Below are 13,200 nucleotides of genomic sequence, written 5' to 3'. Positions count from 1 at the left end.
GTCTTGTTGGAAGACGAACCTTCGACCCAGTCTGAGGTCCTGAGCACTCTGGAGAAGGTTTTCGTCCAGGATATCCCTGTACTTGGCCACATTCATCTTTTCTTCGATTGCGGCGTCAACCAGTCTTCCTGTCCCTGCAGCTGAAAAACACCCCCACAGCATGATGCTGCCACCACCATGCTTCACCGTTGGGACTGTATTGGACAGGTGATGAGCAGTGCCTGGTTTTCTCCACAAATACCGCTTAGAATTAAAGCCAAAAAGTTCCATCTTGGTCTCATCACACCAGACAATCTTATTTATAACCATCTTGGAGTCCTTCAGGTGTTTTTAGCAAACTCCATGGGGGCTTTCATGTGTCTTGCACTGAGGAGAGGCTTCTGTCGGGCCACTCTGCCATAAAGCCCCGACTGGTGGAGGGTTGCAGTGATGGTTGACTTTCTAGAACTTTCTCCCATTTCCTGACTGCATCTCTTGAGTTCAGCCACAGTGATTTTTCTGATCGTCCCAAACGTCTTCCATTTAAGGATTATGGAGGCCATTGTGGTGTTAGGAACCTTAAGTGCAGCAGAATTTTTTTTGTAACCTTGCCACAATTCTGTCTCTGAGCTCTTCAGGCAGTTCCTTTGACCTCATGATTCTCATTTGCTCTCACATGCACTGTGAGCTGTAAGGTCTTATACAGACAGGGGTGTGGCTTTCCTCATCAAGTCCAATCAGTATAACCAAACAGAGCTGGACTCCAATGAAGGTGTAGAACCATCTCAAGGATGATCAGAAGAAATGGACAGCACCCGAGTTAAATATATGAGTGTCACAGCAAAGGGTCTGAATACTTACGGCTGTGTGATATTTCAGTTTTTCTTTTTTAATAAATCAGCAAAATATTCAACAAATACGTTTTTTTCTGTCAATATTGAGTGCTGAGGGGAAAAATAACTTAAATGATTTTGACAAATGGCTGCAATATAACAAAGAGTGAAAAATTTAAGGGGGTCTGAAAACTTTCCGTGCCCACGGTTAAGTCGGCAACAGGATCGACGTTTGCTTTGCCGTACTGTCTCTTTAAGAAGCCTGTGGGTGCTTGCAGGCGCTCATCACGTGATTCTTCTCTTGTGACAATCTAAGAGGGGGGGGAAAAAAGCCTGCGTGAGTTCAGTGGAGTTACACGATTGTTGTTCTGCTGTCGGAGGACCAAAGATGGAATCCAGTTAACTCTCAGAACATTCCTGTGTCGACGTGGGTGTTTTAGCCCGGGTTTGATGCGTCGTAAGGGACAAAGTTGGCGCATGGAGAGCGACGAACTTTCGCTTTTGACGCAGCGTCTTTTTGTGTGAACCAGTGCCTTTTTTTTTTTTTTTTTTGCGTGTTTTATTTTATTATTGTTTGGGGGGAAGGAGGGTGGCTGACGAACGCACCTCTCAAAGTTCTACGTGGCAGACCGGAGAACTTTGGCTGACATGGTGGACAACAAACCCATTCTTCAGGACAGACCGCCCGCCTACAACACCGTTCCCGGGGCTTACGCGTATGGCCCCCCGGCGCAGCAGCAACACGGCTACGGGGCCATCCTCGCCGCAGCTCCGCCGCCCTATCACTACCCAGACGCCGGCCATGGTGAATAACGAGTCAAGTCTTCTCTGTGTTTGTGTGTGTGTGTGTGTGTGTGTGTGGCATAACTAAACGGAGTTAACATTGAGATGAGTCACAGCCCCACACTTCCGGTTTCGTTTCAACCGAACTGCTCTGTTTTGCTCTCACCCAAAAAGTGAAATGTGCTAAAAACTATAGTGGACATCAAATTTATGCCTTCTAAGACCATATATAATCCGCGAAGCACACGTCTTTACGTTAAATTGATATATACTAGTTTATGTGGCAATGAAAGGTCATATTTGGGCGGAAGTAGGATATTATTTATTTATTTTTTAATATATATTTTAATGTCGGAACATTTATTCGTAACCCGGATGTAGGGTTTCGACATAAAAAAAAAAGAAATGACGGCTTTTTTCGGGATCTTTTACTCATTCCCGAACGCTCGACTCAGTATATGTGCATCTATATATTGTGAACTATGTAGTTACCTCGTCAGTCAAAGAGAAAAGTTTTGGAACACTCCGCACAGTTGATTACGTAATTGGTGACGCCGCAACGTACCAGACGTGGTGGACCTGTCGGGATATTTAACAAACAAATAACAATACAATTTGATTGTTTTAAGTTCGGTGTATTTTGCATTAGTACCATGTCCATCCGTTAAGATCGGTGTATTTTGCATTAGTACCATGTTCATCCGTGTTGTGGTTAGACTTTACACCGATTTGATCGGCCTGATCGGTATCGGCCGATAGTTAGCGTTTTATGCTGATCGGCTTTAATGTCATAATTCGCCGATGATCGGCTCCGCAAAAGACATTTACTCCGCGTCGCTGTGTGCACAGTATATTTGAATCCAAAAGCTAGTTTATTTTTAGCCTCGTCGCGTGTCTTTTGACGTAGTAGTGTAAATATCTGACGGCCATTTATCGTAGTTATTTAAAAAAAAAAAGAAAAAAGAAAAAACAAAGGCGGTGTGGGACAGGCAAGATGTAAATCAGACAACAAGACAAATTTGCTCTTTCACAATTGCACTGTTAGACTACTACAATAAAATCTTGTATTCCGCATCCCGTTTTTTACGATTATTGGGCTTTATCTCTTCAACTCAAATGCGACTGGATACACACAATTTGTTGTGTCGAAGCATTTAGATGACCTTCCCCACGACGTACTTCAGTTGTGCACCGAATGCAAATAACTTGGGTGTTGTTTGTCTGAGACACCGCAAAATAGTCCCACACCGACGCCGTGTTTTTTCACCGACCAAGATTGAAAAAACTTTATTGGCCGTCAGATAGTTACAGTACTGCGCAACAAGACACGTGACAAGGCTAAAAAGAAACTAACTTTTGGATTCATATGCGACGAAGACGCGATGTTAAATGTCTCGATCGATGACGTCATTGATCGGATCGGCGACTTATGACATGAAAGCCGGTCAGCCGATCAGCATAAAATGCTAATTATCGGCCAATACCGATAACACCGATCAGATCGTCGTAAAGTCTAATAAAATTGTATAATTTTTGCTTGAATTGTTGATACATTTATATTGTATCGTCAAGGGAATATTTTAATATTTCATTACAAAGGCCACATTTAAGAGCCTTTAATCAGGTTGACAGAGAGAAGTTGCTCTGGGAAAATGTGAAACTTCCTTTTTTGTTGTTGTTGTTGTTGTTGTCTCCCCTCCCACCCTTTAAAAGAAGTTTATTGTGCAATTATGTGCATGTTCCCAACCGCAGGCTATCCCCCACCCCAGATGGGAGCGCCCATGTCCCATCAGCCCTACTCTGGAACCTACACAGTCATCCAACCCTCCGTTGTGGTGGTAGGAGGCTGCCCGGCCTGCAGGTGAATACACAAATCACATTTCAACACACACATAAAACTAATTAAACATTGGTGATGTTGCCACTTTAAAACAAACAAACAAAAACAAAAAAACTATTTTTTTGTGAGTTAAGAGAGCAATGAGAGTGTCGTGTGTTCACCGGGATGAAGCCTTTAAGCCTACTTACATCCTTTGCTACTCCAACCACCGTCATCAGTGGTTAATGTAAGGTTGAGCAATGACACTCACATACACACATTTTGGATCTTGTGAGCGGACTTGGCTTTCACACTTTTTTTTTTTTTTTTTTTTTTTAAACTGCGCTTGAGCCAGCATCCTGTGAGTCACATGTTGAGCCACATGGGGTAAAAGGTAAATCGCTAATTCACTAGCAGAACAGCCAGTGGTTGAATTTGAAGAAGTATTTTTCAGGAAATGATTCTGTAGACGTGCATGTTGGAATATGACATGACAGGATTGCAATATATCTGTGTGTCTTATAATGCGCTTATTAAGATAAACCTGCAAAATAATTTTGTGTAGATCTTTGGAAGTTATTGTAAGACACTGTAACATTAACACAACTCCTGTTTCATCAATCGCATCAATTCGCCACTTAATAAATCATTAACAAATGTCTTGTAAGCAAACCACAGGGAAGAGTGTTGCCCGATTTGAATGATTTAAAAAAAAAAAAATTGCAAAGTATATAAAATGACGCATCAAAATCATGAAAAATCAAGCAATTCTCTCACATGTCGAATGAGCGCCGAATAACTGCTGACGCGAATGAAGGTGCTCAATTTCTTATATAGCTGGAAAGGGGAGACCGATGCCAGATGCCCAAGTGTGTCACTGGGGGCAATTTGAGCTACGCCACCAAAAAAAAAAAAAAAAAAAAAAAAAGGAAAACTGAAATGGTGGAAAAACAATTTAATGCGATCTCCCAACAATAGAGGACTACGTAGTTCTGTCTTTGCACTTGCCTTCAGCAATTCAAATGCGTATAATGTATTTAGAAACAAATACCTGTATTGACTTTACAGGGTCTTGAATGTATTTAAGCGCATCTTGTAGACTTCTAGCCGGCATCAGTTGTTGTCGCGGTCATGAGACCGCTTTATATTTTCCACCGTGACGCCGATCAGATGGGCTGTTCCGCTTATATCTTTTATCAGTCATGTGACGGGTGTGAGAATACACACAAGCTTTGTCGCCGTGATCAACCCTATTATAAGATAGACTTTTGTCCATTTAAAATTGTTTGCCGCTTGGGCATAACATTTAAATGCTCGGTTTTATTGTTGCCATGTTTATTGATTTCCTCTGCCAAGCATGAAAAAGGGCAAAAGGGATAATAGTGTTTTGGGATTGGACTAAATTTCCACTATCAACTGTGAGAAAGATTCATTATCAATGAGTTATTATTTTTTTTAACGGGACAGGAGTATGCGTCTCTGAATGTTATGAACTACTGTCCCATCCAACTATCCATTTTCTGTAGACTTTGGGGAAGGGGTGGGACGCACCCTGGACTGGTCGCTGGCCAATCGTACGGTACATATAGACGACAAGCATTCACATCACGCCTATGAGCAATACATCGACAGGCTGAGGGAGGTGAGACTTGAACCATGAGGCAGAAGAAAAAAGGACTGGCACCATTTTTATATTTGTATAAAAACACAAATTGAAACCCGTACATTCGGTTGTCTCTTTCACATACCCGTGTTGGCGATAATGCGACAAACGATCTAAAGGCAAGAGAGAAGAAAAAAACCCTGAATTGGTCGCCAGACAGTCACAGGGCACATATAGACAAACAACCATTCGCACTCGCATTCAAACCTACGGGCAATTTAGGCTTCCATTGACCTTCTGTGCATGTTTTTGGTATGTGGGAGGAAAGCGGAAACCCCACACAGGCACGGGAGAACATGTGAACTCCTGGATTTGAATCTGGGACCTTAGATCTGTGAGGCAGATGTACTAGCCAGTCTTCCACCGTGCTGCTGAAGAGCATCCATTTAGCAAGAAACATGAAGTAGACACACTTTTTTGCATTTGCGGGCCCCCCAAAAAAATGATGCAGATAAAATCGCTAAGTGCTTGTACAACTACGGGGAACTTAATAAGCGATTTTTCTTTCTTGCCCACTTGATTTCTCAGAGTTGGCGTTCTGGAGGACGACTTCACCTGCCTGGGAATCCTGTGTGCCATCTTCTTCTTCCCACTGGGCATCCTCTTCTGCTTTGCCCTGCGTCAGAGGCGATGTCCCAACTGCGGGGCCACATTTGGATAGACCAAGCAAACAAAAAGCGTACAACACATACACACACACACACACGATGCACAAAAAGATTGGGATATTGGGCTTTGAGGTGTAATTTCAGGGTGAACCTAAATTGCACTGTAACCTTAACAGGTGAATAAAATTTGACCGTCTGGAAACTTTCGACTTTTTCGACTTTCGGAAACTGCAAAGTTTGCAACGGGTTTTTGATCCATGAAAATTTCCAATCACTTGAATGCCTTTCTGTGACTCTTTCAGTCTCTCTTGCAACCTGCTGATGACACACGGCGACACTGCACTTTGTAGCCACTTCCTCTGAGAACATCCTGTTTGAAATACCGTTCATCAATTGTTTCTGACTTACTCCCACCTCTGGTAAAATATTAGGCAACATGAGACCAGAAGATGTTGGTGATTGAATTTTGCAACGATAATGCAAGGTGAAGGAAAACAAAATGTCAACACTTGGATAAGACCATCCTGTCTGTAATCGAAGTGTCTTAAAAAAAAAAAAGTGTTCTGACTCAGTGTAAAAAAAAATCTATATCTTTGTATTCTTTTTCTTTTCATAAAAAATTAAAACGGGTCCCAAATGCCATACAAGCTTTTAAATACCAATTCTAAGTGAACTAGGAAATGTATCGTCCGTTCATGTATTTGTCCATTCATGGATTATTTTGCTGTCCAGCTCCTTGGTGGATAACAGCAAAAGGTATTGAAACAAACATTTTGGACGTGTGGTCAAAAGTTTACAGAAGGTCAAATGAAGTTCACCTGTAAAGGTTACAGTTCATCCGGAAATTTCACACCAAAGCCCAGTATCCTGAACCTTTTGTGAATAGTGTATACAACCACAATCCCAAGTATTTTTATGCCTTCCTTCCTCATCACATACTGCTGTCGCTGACATGAAAGATGCTAAAATGTAGATTCAGATGATTATATTTGAGGCTGGATTATTATTATTTTTTCATCAATTATGACCTGGAGCGATACTTTTTTTGTCAATTCGAATTGACGTGGCTCAGTGCTGCTGACCAATCCCATATTTTTGGATGGACAACCAAGAAGTGAAGGATGTAAATAAAATGGACAGCTGCCTGCAGCGTATTTTGTTGTGTATTCATCTCTGGAGGCCATATTTGCACTGATTGTTTATGATTCTGCTCGCTTCCCTGACCCCTTTCAGCGTCTTCTCCAGGGCCATAAACGCCGACCTCAGGTACTTTCTCACCCATCACTGTTGGAAGAGTGGACACGTATCATGTTGAGAGCGTGGAAATGATTCAAAGAAGTGGATGGATGTGTCTTAGCGGCCTATTCCTCTTCCTCAGAACAATCAAAAACATGTCATTGTCTTCCAGCAAAGTTGACATAAAAAAATACAAAATAAGTGTCGTGGCAGACAACTTTTTTTGCTTTTGTAAGCAAACACTACGCACGCATGTTCCTATGATTAAGGTTCTTACTTTTTATATACTCTATACTAGTTTGTGGTATTAAAAAAATGTTACCCAAGTTGTTGCCTGATTATTGTTTTCATTACACTTTTCCCAATGAAAACCTTTAACTGTAATTACACTATATTTTTTGTGTATTAATAGCTCTGCAGGGCCAGCATGTGTGGGGCACAGTAATAAGTTATTTCTTCAGACAAAACTAATTGTAATACAGTTCAGTTGTACACTTTCCACTGCTAGAATTATTTTGTTTCCACTAAGATCTGTTTTTAAGTTTTTTTTGTTTGTTTTTTTTTTGTATTTTTTTTAAATGTCAATGTGAAAAAAAATGATCATATGATTTTATTTTTATTTGTAAGTGTAAACAGTGCCTTGGGCACCACTTGACAAAACTGGTTCACCTATTAATGGGTTCATAAATTATGATTGTAATAATGTTATAGAGGTCACATACATGGTGCCTTCGGGACTGTTCTTAAAAAAAAAAAAAAATAATAATAATCACTCGTCATGGGACATTGTGATTTCCTTGGAATTTTATGGTTTCCTACCATGTTACTTTGATCATGATAATCGTAGTTGAATATAATTCTTATGCGTAACATGAAGGTCATTTAAGCAAATTACACTGTTACACTGGTTGACTTCCAAGTTTTAATTTTAAATCAAGTGATCATGATACTATTCAGTACAGCCATCAATTTTCTGTCATCACTGTTTTATGAGATTTCTAGTGGGAACTATGAAAACAAAGTCACCGGGAGTGAAACCATGATGCAGGTTTGTATAAACAATATTTGAAATTAAAAAAAAGAAGAAGCGGCTCAGAAAATGGATGGATGGATTTATAGATGTATATATACTATATATTTCCGTTTGTGATGCAATATAATATAAGAAGATAAAGGACAGTGAACATTTATTAATGCCCTACAGATTTTAGTTACAAAAATATATATATTTTTTAATTTAAAATATTTACAGTATATATTTTACATTTTTAAATATGTTTTTATTTTTATGAATATGAAACAAATGGCCATTATCGTTTCGTATGTTTCAAAAACAAATATTTCGGTACCAAGTACGGTTCGGATTAAATGTGTGCATATTTTATAGTAAAATATAACATTCCCAAATACGGGCAATGATAACGTCAAATGAAAATAACGATGTAAAATTTACATCGATATTTTCATTTCTTCTCGTGTTGTGAATGTAAATGTAAATAAAAAGTCCGTAACACGAGATCTTGTGTATTCTCGCGAGAGGAACGCTTTGCGGAATTTCGATTTCTAAGTCTTCTAGTTGTGCTGCGCCGTTGTGACTCAGTGACACATAGTCATCTATCGCGTTTTTAGAACATAAGGTACGCTGCCTCCGTATAGTTTTAAAGTCCTAAATACATTTGTGAATACCCTCCCCAGCGAGTAACAAAAGGTGTGCTCGTTTTACTCAGTTGTCACTGGCCGTTTGATAGCTAAGCTAATGCTACGCCGCTAGCAGATGATGTCCCGCTCTGTTTTCGTTTGTGATGTACAAATGAGCATGTCGCTGTTCATTGCATAGTCAGCCAGCAGCTTCCCGTTTCCCTTCTTTTCGCTTTTTTTACATAGAAAAAGAGCGGAAAATGTCCAAGCGGAAAATTAGTCCTGTGAGCTTCACTCCCCACAAACGGGGACCTGGGCAACATGACGAAAACGAAGATGAAGAGGGAGAGTCTCAACTTTGTCCACAGGTACCGGTAACTTTGTGGTAATTCAGTATTGCACCTGAAAGCAAAACTTTAGTAAAAGTCATTAGCTTAAGAAAAAATAACTTTGGTAGAAGTTGGTAACCTTCTAGACGTAGTCTTAAAGTATCTGACATTTCCTGTACAATAATCCATCCAACCATTTTCCATACCGCTTATCCTCACTAGGGTCACGGGGGTGCTGGAGCCTATCCCAGCTGATTCAGGGCGAGAGGCAGGGTAAACCCTGAACTGGTCGCCAGCCAATCGCAGGGCACATACAAACAAACAACCATTCGCAGTCACATTCCCACCGACGGGCAATTTAGAGTCTTCAATTAACCAACCATGCATGATTTTTGGAATGTGGGAGGAAACAGGAGTACCCGGAGAAAACTGACGCAGGCACGGGGGAGAACATGCAAACTCCACACAGGCGAGAGGCCGGATTTGGACCAGAGTCCTGAGAACTGTGAGGTGGATATCGCCCACTGCATGTGTGCTTGAAGGGAGGGTTTCCAGGAAAAAACAAACAGGCAGCAGCCTACGGCTATGTGAAGGTTCTACTGAAATACAGTAACAAAGTATTTGTAGTCTGTGACATTATAAGACTGGTTATTATCGTGATGACCATGCCAGTGATTCTGAAACTGAAACAATTAATTTACAGTAAAAAAAATATATATATATATAATTTTTTTCAAGTGTGCACAGTTCTACATTTTGGGACTGGCACGCCAATGAATAAAAAACAAACTAATAAACCAACCAATTATCCCTCACTACCTTAGCTTTGGGCTCGTTAACAGCTCTGATTCGATCGTGACTCATCATTATATTAATCTGATTCGCCTGTATGAATAAAGTCTTTTTTTTTTTAAGAACAAAAGGTGTAATTTTTTGACAATATACTTTTTTTAGAACATTGTCGAAAAATTACAGAATATGAGGTATAATAAATATATATAATAAAGTTGTATTTTTTTAATAAAATTTTTAAAATATGACATTGCACTGTTAAACTTTGATAATATCACGACTTTGGAAAATTACTACTTTGTTCTTGTAAGATTATGACTTCGTCCCGACAAAATACGTCTTTGTTCCTGTAAAGCTAAAAACCTCTTTTTCTTTTTCTCTAAAAAAATATATTCTGTTTTCATAACATTGACCCCCCCCCCCCAAAAAAAAAATAAACATTTTAATTCCTATGACATTTTAGAGGTAATTTAATTGGTGTTGGGATTTTAAAGAGGGCTTTTGGAAATAATTCTCCCCTATAAAGTTTGAGAACCCCTGAATTAAAGTATATGGGAGTGACTACCTCGCTTGTTTAGGTGCAAAGTGTCGGCGAGGTGCTGAGTGATGCTGGCATTGTGGAGAGCATCACATTGAAGAACTTCATGTGCCACTCGTTCCTCGGCCCAATCAACTTTGGATCAAACATCAACTTTGTCGTCGGCCGCAACGGAAGTGAGTGTAACTAGTGTGATGGTAAAGTTGTGTCAATTGTACCTCGAGTTGGTAAATATGACGTAAAATTCATATCCTGGTATAAATTTTAATTTCTTTTATTAAAAGAAAATAATAATTGTAGTGTCGTGTTGCGTTCTCCGTTGTTCAAACAGATTTGATAAGATTGATCCAAATAGTTTTTACCGCATACCAAAGAAACGTGAAGCTCGTCGTAAACTTTGAAATGCAGCAACTAAGCTTAACAGGTGGAACCTACTGACAATGACTATGTTTACTTTCGATACTATATGGTAAGACAAATAACTTCATAATTTAGTTTTCCAATATATTCTGATATTATCATGTTGTTCTTATTTAATTATTGTATTGTTATTGTTGAGTGGAGGGAGACTAGAAAAGTAAGAATATCATTGTCTTTTTATTGTACATGACAAACATCTTGAATCTTTATTATTGTTCATATTAGGTAGGGGTGTCCCGATTTCCGATCTTTGAGATTGGAAATTGTACCGATATCAGAAGAAAAAAAAGAAAAAAAGTGCTCGGACTGGATCTAAAATGTCCGATTTTGCCACTCTTATACAAGCAGTCCATTCCTTGCTCCACTCTAGCACTTCTATCCAGCAGTGCCTGGACAGCATGCAGAGCCCACCTGATCACAACAACAGGTTGCTAAGGTGCTAACATAGTAGCAATCAGTAAGAGTGAATGTTGCTTGCTTAAAGTCGTTTATTGACACTCCAGCTGAAGTTGACTGTAAAACTATTGAATGTTCAAATACATCACAGACTTCATTTCTTTCTTCATTTTTGTTCACAAAAATCGCTAACTCAAAGCTAACACACAATGAATGAAAAACAACATTGATGAGCTAACGAAAATTACTATCAAACTCGCGGCCCTTGTATCGCTCAAAATAATGACTATTGGGACACCAATGCTGTAAAACCACATACAAACAGGTAATATAACAATACTCTCAGGCATATAGTCTTTAAACTGTGAAAAACGAGTTCTATTCAGACATGCAAATTAGTCGCCTTTCGGCGAAATTCCCTGTTTTGAACTAAAAATTGGCCATTTACGTGACTTGTATAGATCTGATGAGTTTTTCCTGGAAGGGGTGGTTCACAGTCGCTGACGTCATAGGCTGTTTCGTACTCGTTGAATGCTGCCAGCTAGATCAAAAACTGGATCAAAAACCGACATCAATGTATAAAGGATATCACCACATGGGCTCAGGAACACTTCAGAAAACCAATGTCAATAAATACAGTTTGGCGCTACATCCGTAGGTGCAACTTGAAACTCTTACTATGCAAAGCAAAAGCCATTTATCAACAACACCCAGAAACGCCCCCGGCTTCTCTGGGGCCGAGCTCATCTAAGATGGACTGATGAAAAGTGGAAAAGTGTTCTGGTCTGACGAGTCCACATTTCAAATTGTTTTTGGAATTTGTGGACATCGTGTCCTCCGGGCCAAAGAGGAAAAGAACCATCCGGACTGTTATGGACGCAAAGTTCAAAGGCCAGCATCTGTGATGGTATGGGGCTGTGTTAGTGCCAATGGCATGGGTAACTTACACATCTATGAAGGCACCATTAATGCTGAACAGTACATACAGGTTTTGGAGAAACATATGCTGCCATCCAAGCAACGTCTTTTTCATGGATGTCCCTGCTTATTTAAAAATAAAAAATGAACTTGGCAAATGGCTGCAATATAAAAAAATGAGTGAAAACTTGAAGGTGGTCTGAATACTTTCCGTACCCACTGTATACCTTCTACCGATTATACCGCGTATTCCCAACTGTATCTAGGGCTGGGCAATTAATTGTAGGATAATAAATTTTTTAGCTGCTTCTGTTGTTCATAACTCATCACCACTGATGTACACTACTTATGCAAATCCCACGAGAGGTGGAAAAACAAAACAAAAGCAACGCTTGTTTTAAATGTAATTCTAATCCATTTAAAATCAGAAATTAGACAAAAAAGATTTCATTGTAAGGTGATATCACCCAGCTCTAACCGTACTGTTTATGTAACCTGCTCCTTTTTGCCTTTCACTTGGCCATTTGGCTTGTACAATGCGTGAAATGTGACCCTTTTCTCTGCAGGTGGAAAGAGCGCCATCCTGACAGCTCTCATCGTTTCGTTAGGTGGAAATGTGCAGGCCACAAGCAGAGGAACATCTCTCAAAGGTTTTGTCAAGATAGGCGAAAGGTAAAGGTGTTGCCCCAAGTAAAATTAACCGCCACGTTACTCTCCTGGCCATTTTATGCAATTTTTATTTTCTTCATATTTAATCATCCACAACCCTAATTAACCATATTTAGACCATATTTATCAGAACTGAAATTGGCAGATATCTAATATAGACAGACCCTTACCAAAAATTAGAATATCATGGAAAAGTATTTATTTCCATAACTCCCAGGCAATTCCACAGGCTGATTAAAGCAAAGCAACCAAGAATTGAAGATTAACATATCGTTTTGAAAGTACCATATTTTGATTGATTTAATGTGACCCTAATTTATTTTTTTCCCCTCCAAAAACTGAGAGGTAAATGGTGATTTCTTCACAGTATTACATTTTTTTGAATTCCTGATTTCGTGGGTTTTATTATGCCCAAATTATGTAAAAATAAACAAATAAATTCTTGAAATTGTTTAAATGGTTGGCCCTGAATCTATAATCTATGAAAGTGTAACATTTTTGAATGGAATTATGGAAATAAACTTTTCCATGATGTAAATTTTTTTTGGAAAGGGTCTGTATGTATCCCATTTTGTTTGG

The 13,200-nt window shown here is 39.4% G+C and overlaps 2 protein-coding genes across 3 annotated transcripts in view; both read left to right on the top strand.

The window, feature by feature from the left end:
- Window positions 1–1,129: 1,129 nt before the first annotated feature.
- On the top strand, window positions 1,130–7,247 carry bri3 (brain protein I3). Its single transcript, XM_061748756.1, has 3 exons — window positions 1,130–1,617; window positions 3,348–3,456; window positions 5,606–7,247. The coding sequence occupies exons 1-3, from the start codon at window positions 1,461–1,463 to the stop codon at window positions 5,736–5,738; spliced, it is 399 nt and encodes a 132-aa protein (XP_061604740.1). The 5' UTR covers window positions 1,130–1,460; the 3' UTR covers window positions 5,739–7,247.
- Window positions 7,248–8,455: 1,208 nt separating this feature from the next.
- The window catches only part of si:dkey-119f1.1 (Structural maintenance of chromosomes protein 6-like), a 33,132-nt gene continuing 28,387 nt past the window's right edge, over window positions 8,456–13,200 (top strand). The window contains exons 1-4 of one of the 2 annotated variants that reach the window (XM_061749257.1): window positions 8,456–8,558; window positions 8,806–8,927; window positions 10,259–10,394; window positions 12,519–12,624. In XM_061749257.1, the coding sequence (XP_061605241.1) occupies window positions 8,820–8,927; window positions 10,259–10,394; window positions 12,519–12,624 (350 nt within the window). In that variant the 5' untranslated portion in view covers window positions 8,456–8,558; window positions 8,806–8,819. Of the gene's footprint in view, window positions 8,928–10,258; window positions 10,395–12,518; window positions 12,625–13,200 lie in introns of both variants that reach the window. The other variant, XM_061749256.1, reaches the window with a different exon arrangement.

This window comes from Phyllopteryx taeniolatus, chromosome 16 (assembly GCF_024500385.1).
Source record: "Phyllopteryx taeniolatus isolate TA_2022b chromosome 16, UOR_Ptae_1.2, whole genome shotgun sequence".
NCBI lineage: Eukaryota > Metazoa > Chordata > Actinopteri > Syngnathiformes > Syngnathidae > Phyllopteryx > Phyllopteryx taeniolatus.
This window is presented reverse-complemented; position numbering and strand designations above follow the sequence as displayed.